The sequence below is a fragment of the Dreissena polymorpha genome, chromosome 13 (assembly GCF_020536995.1).
Source record: "Dreissena polymorpha isolate Duluth1 chromosome 13, UMN_Dpol_1.0, whole genome shotgun sequence".
Classification (NCBI taxonomy): domain Eukaryota; kingdom Metazoa; phylum Mollusca; class Bivalvia; order Myida; family Dreissenidae; genus Dreissena; species Dreissena polymorpha.
This window is the reverse complement of record NC_068367.1, coordinates 40,861,382-40,867,381: the sequence shown is the minus strand read 5'-3', so window position 1 is coordinate 40,867,381 and position 6,000 is coordinate 40,861,382. Positions and strand designations below refer to the sequence as shown.

General features: G+C 35.2%; 1 protein-coding gene across 1 annotated transcript in view; it reads left to right on the top strand.

Moving 5' to 3' along the window:
• The first annotated feature begins 879 nt into the window (after nucleotides 1-879).
• Nucleotides 880-6,000, top strand: part of LOC127855616 (uncharacterized) — a 156,653-nt gene continuing 151,532 nt past the window's right edge. The window contains exons 1-3 of the mRNA XM_052391362.1: nucleotides 880-922; nucleotides 2,077-2,167; nucleotides 2,815-2,855. Coding sequence (XP_052247322.1) covers nucleotides 2,815-2,855 — 41 coding nt within the window. The 5' untranslated portion in view covers nucleotides 880-922; nucleotides 2,077-2,167. The remainder of the gene's footprint in view (nucleotides 923-2,076; nucleotides 2,168-2,814; nucleotides 2,856-6,000) is intronic.

Below are 6,000 nucleotides of genomic sequence, written 5' to 3'. Positions count from 1 at the left end.
CAAGCAATTGAGAAAACACGAGATATCGCCGCTACCTGTTGAGTACAAAAGAACATTTCCCAGACATATCAAATATTAACCAAGTTGTAGTAGCAATCACTATAACCGAAGTTACGGAACAGACGCGTTATAGTATATTGGACTCTCAATATAACACTATACTTCTTGATCTGCAGTTGTTTTTGTCCCCGCATCTATTTATAGTCTCTGATTATGAATAAACTGTGCTGAACAAAAATACCACGTGATTAAGACGCAGCAGATAGAGAACTATTTTAATCATTCAGAAACATTCTCTTCCGCGACATGTATATTTCTAACATTGTTTATTGATTCTTGTCTATAAACGCTCCGTTCAAAAAATATTCCATTTAACATGATATTCACATTATGTTTCCATTTGTGAATGAATATAGTTGAAGAACTTGAAGCTCTGGCATTGATTATACAACTCTTTCTCAGCGCGGATTGGGCAGATGCGGCAGTTATCAGGCTCATCAGGTTCATCGTAGTTAAAAAAAACTGGCCTGGAACGCGTGGTAAGCAACCAACTGAGTTAGCACTATATAGTGAACTGTTTTATATTGAGCATGTCAGTTCGTTAGATAACACTATGTTAGTTTTGACAAACATACACAGGAAAGCAACTTGCAAAATAGATTCTATTTCTATTGCATATATTAACCATTAAACCGTGGTTAAATAGTACGCTTAAAGAAATGAACTTAAGGACTCGAAGATAAGTACAGTGTATGAATATGACGCTGTCGTATCTGTAATTCTGAGCTGGCAGAGCGTTATAAACGAAATCGTTTCTTAAACACTATTTACGGACTTGCCTTCCAATTGTGTCGTTATCAACACTAAGTGCATGACAGAAGTGTTTTTTAAAGTATTTCAAACATAAATCACAAAATCTGAGGTATTTACACAAGGTTATATTTACGTATGTTTCCGGAAGACTTATATTACATAATAGTTAATTATCTATGTATATTTTACTGATTATAATTAATTGTAATAGTATGACACGTTTTTAATGTTAAATTGAGGTTTAATGATGTTTTGAATACGACTGATTGAATTCCTTTGTCCATGTACGGTCATCAAAAAGTTATTTAGCAATGTGACATAAGAATACTTTATTGTAAGTCTGATTTAAACTCTCTGGTTATGGGTTTTTTATTCACTTTTTCACTTTCTGTGTTTTAATCACTTTTCAATTGGCTGATAGAGATTATATTTAATAAGTAATCTCTTATATGATACCATTGTCTAAGCAAAGCTGTATAATTGGTTTTTACTTATCCCACCACTGTCTTAGTAATGCTTTTTTATTTGCTGTTTTACACATGTTACCATGTTCTGATAAAGGCTCTTTGCGACGTTTAAATGTGTTTTCCATGCTTTATTAACGTCTTATTCGGCGTAGCTGTTTAACCCACCTTTTTACCTTAAATGACCTTTTACATAACGCCAGCAGATTCGAATATATATACTTCATTTTTTCCATTGGCTGTATTGAGTATTATCACCCAGAACATTGGCAACATCACCTCGTCTTTAAATTATATGATGTAACACTATTCAGTGTATGGAGATGCGTAAACACATTGTTTGCCCGTTTCAATTAAGGGTTACCATTAAATTGCATCCTAACGATTTGCAGGGTCAAGGCTAGGTCAGTAAATCGTCATGGGAAGACGGGAAAGTAATCAATGTACTATGGACGCCTTACGTTGATAACACAGTATTGCAATATATTAAACAACACGAATTTTAAGGAATGACATTAATGAAACCTATCAGTGAAATCAATTTGTCTTGTATTTTGAGGCACATTACCGAAATAATATAGCGTCCATGATAAAAAGGATATCTCTTAATTATCAAGCCACTTATGTGTGACGTAAGCAATCCAACATAGGTTGCCGACATTCGCCAGTTTAATAACTCATTGACACTTCAATTTTCTATTGCAAAGTATCGTGGTTTGATGTTCCCTTTAAAAGACGCAAGAAGATTTTTTAAAGACCCGCGTCTTGCTAAAATGTGTCTTATGCAATATACTACCAGCGTAGCTCCAGCCCAGCCTAGGCATCCGCGCAGTCTTGTGAAGGTGTGCATAGCTCCAGCCCAGCCTAGGCATCCGCGCAGTCTTGTGAAGGTGCATACTAAATTAGCTTCTCTTGAGATACCGCGGACCTTGCGTACTTATATAGCGGAAAGCGTAGCCCCTGACCAGACTGTGCAAGTGCATATGCCATAAGACCAATTTTCGCATGATGGGGATGTGACAGTGTTATTTGAATGTGTAGAAAGACAACTGCGTCTTAATTAGATATCGACGTACCATATGTTTCGGTGACGAAGGAAATAGTTCATAAAAAAAACATGTGAGGACATATATTATGTGATCTCACGTAGTATAATTTGTATTTACTCTTATGTGGTATAATATACGTGCACTTCATTACAGACATTTCATGTGGTGTTTACAAGATTATTAGGTGATTACAAGATTACAATAACAAAACTATACTTAAACATTTCTTTTTATGTAATGTAAACGTCTATTTTCTACCTCAATTTCAAAGTCAGGATATACGCCGAATATCCATTTGATAGATATAGCTTGTCATATTTAAAAATTGATTAAAATCTCTGTTTAATGGTATTGTTTTTTTCCCAAAATTCCATTATATGTAAAAGGTTATTGGTATTGGTGTTTGAATACGGAAGCCTTGTATTATCTGCTTACGTCTAAGTGTATTATTATTGTGTTTTACACATGCGCCCATTCTCTTTTCGCAGATGATACTGGTAACTGTTATGATTGCTGGGTTCGTGTGTTGGTAAGTTGATTCAAAAACCTAAAAGTTGTCCTTCCTCCATTCTGCATAAAACAAAAATGCCACGAGTATGACTTGACTGAAAAGGAACGTGGTTACCTTGCGTAAACATATGTACTTATCAAGTAAAGTGGAACACACAAGAAACATTTCACAGAACAAATCTTTCCAACATTCATGGCAACATATTATACGAATTAGAAATTGTATATATTTATCATGTTGTTCAAATCATGTTATTTTCACATGACAATTATTTTTGTATCAAAATCATGCACAATATTTTTGGCCCATGCGTGAATAAAAATATGTGGTATAGGTATCTCGACCTACTGTAGAAATTCCCTTCATTGTATACTGTTTTTCAATTACAAATCTTCAGCATAAGTAATTACACAATTAAATAAACCATTCCTGCATATGCCACCTTTTTATAACCCATGTTTACTGGCACAAACTTATTTTGAAATTATAGCACGACACTGCCCACGCGCCAATGTTTAACCGGAGAGGTCAATTAAACAATATTAATAAACGGATTAGTTAACTGGCTCGTAACTTATCACTGTCTTACAGAGTCTGCAACGGTAACCACTAGCTCTTTTGATTCAAACAATGCAATTTTTCCCTGAACTTCTAGCTCGTGCGACGCAGGAGTGATTGGTGGCTACGTATTTTGGTGGAAGGTGTGCACTAGTTTCTTCAATACATGTATTTATGTGATTGCTACCAGCGCCTGCACCTTGAACCAGCGTTCCTCTGGAAGCGGTCATGTGTTTGATGACAGCCCCCTGGCTCGGGCGATGTTTCGGAAGGCAGACAGAGACCAGAACGAGTACCTTACGTACGGGGAGTTCCAGAACGTGTTCCGTTCCTATGACAACAACAGTACGTGCTATTGTTAAGTATGAACCGTCATTTGCATGTTCATTTTAACTATTGTATCGTTTGTTTGCGCTAAATTTACCGCGATTACTATTACAATTACATCAACATACCATTACTAGCGTAAGTATTTGTTAGCTTTTCAGAAATTAATATAATATTTTCCCACATGCCTTGATTATTTGTTTGATATACCTAATTATAAACATAATGTAATATATTATCGCAAGTTATTACTCCCGATGCGCAACATGTTTGTATATTGAAAAACATAAAATAAATGAAATATTCAATAGCGGACCGTCCTGTGTCGACTGGCAAAATTTCTGAATTGATTAATCTAAATCGCTGATTTAATAAGTGTATATCTTCATATGTTAAGAGCGGAAGGTAGTGTGATAAGCGCAAACTACATGCAAACCCCTTGTGCTATAATATTAATATTATTCATATTTGGCAACTTTATATTTTCATTGATTATATTCGAACCACGTCCCTGTCAAATAACGAGCGGTCTGTTGACATGCGTTGTTTAAAGACAACTGGCACCATAGCTGAATCGCTGTAGTTTAATCTCTTTTTCAATGTTTGTTTTTATAGTAATCTTCAAATTGCATGGCGGACTGTTTTGTGACCACTTAGAACATAGCTGAAGCGTTCTTGCTCAAACACTTATACAGTGTTTTTACATCTTCTCAACGCAAGTCAATAGCGCACGATATTGCTTTATGGCTATTTGCAGATTTTTACATCTTCGCAACGCATGTCAATAGCGGACGATCTTGCTCTATCGCTTATAAATTGTTCGACCATATCTTCATTGCAATAGGTACGTAACTAAACGGTGAACGTAGCTGAATCGTTAAAGCTTATCTCTGATGCAGTGATTTTATATCATGGCATATATATATATATACGAACGTAGCTAAATTGTAGCTTTATCGTTTTCTTTTATATTTATAAATCGTTGTATGTCAAAAATGGACGATAGTGTGAATAGCGCAGACTTCGCGTAGAACGCTTATACATGTATAAATATAAAAAAATACAACATGCATTTGAAATATCGCTTTCATTATGATTCAAGTCAAATCGACAATAACCAAAGCGGAGTGGTTTCAGCCAGAATTATGACTAAATATTTGACTAATCAAGTAAAATTATTGGGCTTCACGCTTAAATAAGGCCCCAAATGCAAGCAGTATAACTCTTAATCGAGGCATGCCCCGTTTCTTTTACTTTCAATGCTTCAAAATACAATGAACAAATCATGTATAATTATTAGGTTTAATGCGAAGATCCATGTTGATTTTGCTAATAATGGGCAGTTCGCTGCCAATGTATGTTGCAGCTGATAAATTACTTGTGTTGACATAATACCAAGTTAAATTATCAACTGTAGATGACCCGGTGACCACCTCATATTTTCCAGAGCACTGGACGAGATTTTTAAAAGGGCCTTTTCACGTTTTGGTAAATTTACAAAACTAAAAGCAAATTGTATTCGCAAAGTTTCGTTGTAATTATGATTTTTGTGAGGAAACAGTAAAACTGAACATTTACCATGCTCTAAAATATCCATTATATACATCTTGTAACGATTTAAAAACCTGAAAATTGTTAAACGTTGCAACGCGAAACGATTGAATAATTTAGAGAGTTTTGTTGTTGTCGTTAAATTTTGTGATACAACGAGAATTGCTTATATAAAAAATAAAAAACAATACTCATTGTATGAGCACAGATGGTCGAGTGGTCTAACCGATATACATTTACTCCAGGGGTTAGTGGTTCTAATTCAGTTAAGGGTTACTTATTTGTTCTGCCTTTAATTTTTATTATTGGTTTTTTACTGGAGTTTTTAGATCTAATGTTTACATTTATAAATACATATAAAGCATTTATTGACAAACTTCAATACATGCCCAAATCTGTGAAAAGGTCCCTTTAACAGCTCGATCTCAGCATCAACCGACCTTCTGATGCCCTATTGCTGGTGCAATGCTTGTACATGTGTCGCATATCACTAGCTGACGGTCTTGTGACCAGCGCAGAGTTCCTGGATCATTGGCAAGATGAGATGAACGGCACGGTGACGCAAGGCCTGCACGTGTTCACGATCCTTGACGTTTACCACTGGTTTGTCTTTAACTGTAAGGGAATTGTATATATTTTTGACGCATTGAGTTATAAGGAAAAGTCACATGAATTGAAAGGAGTCAAGTCAATTTTATTTTGAAAACAAAGGGCATACGGCCCAAAA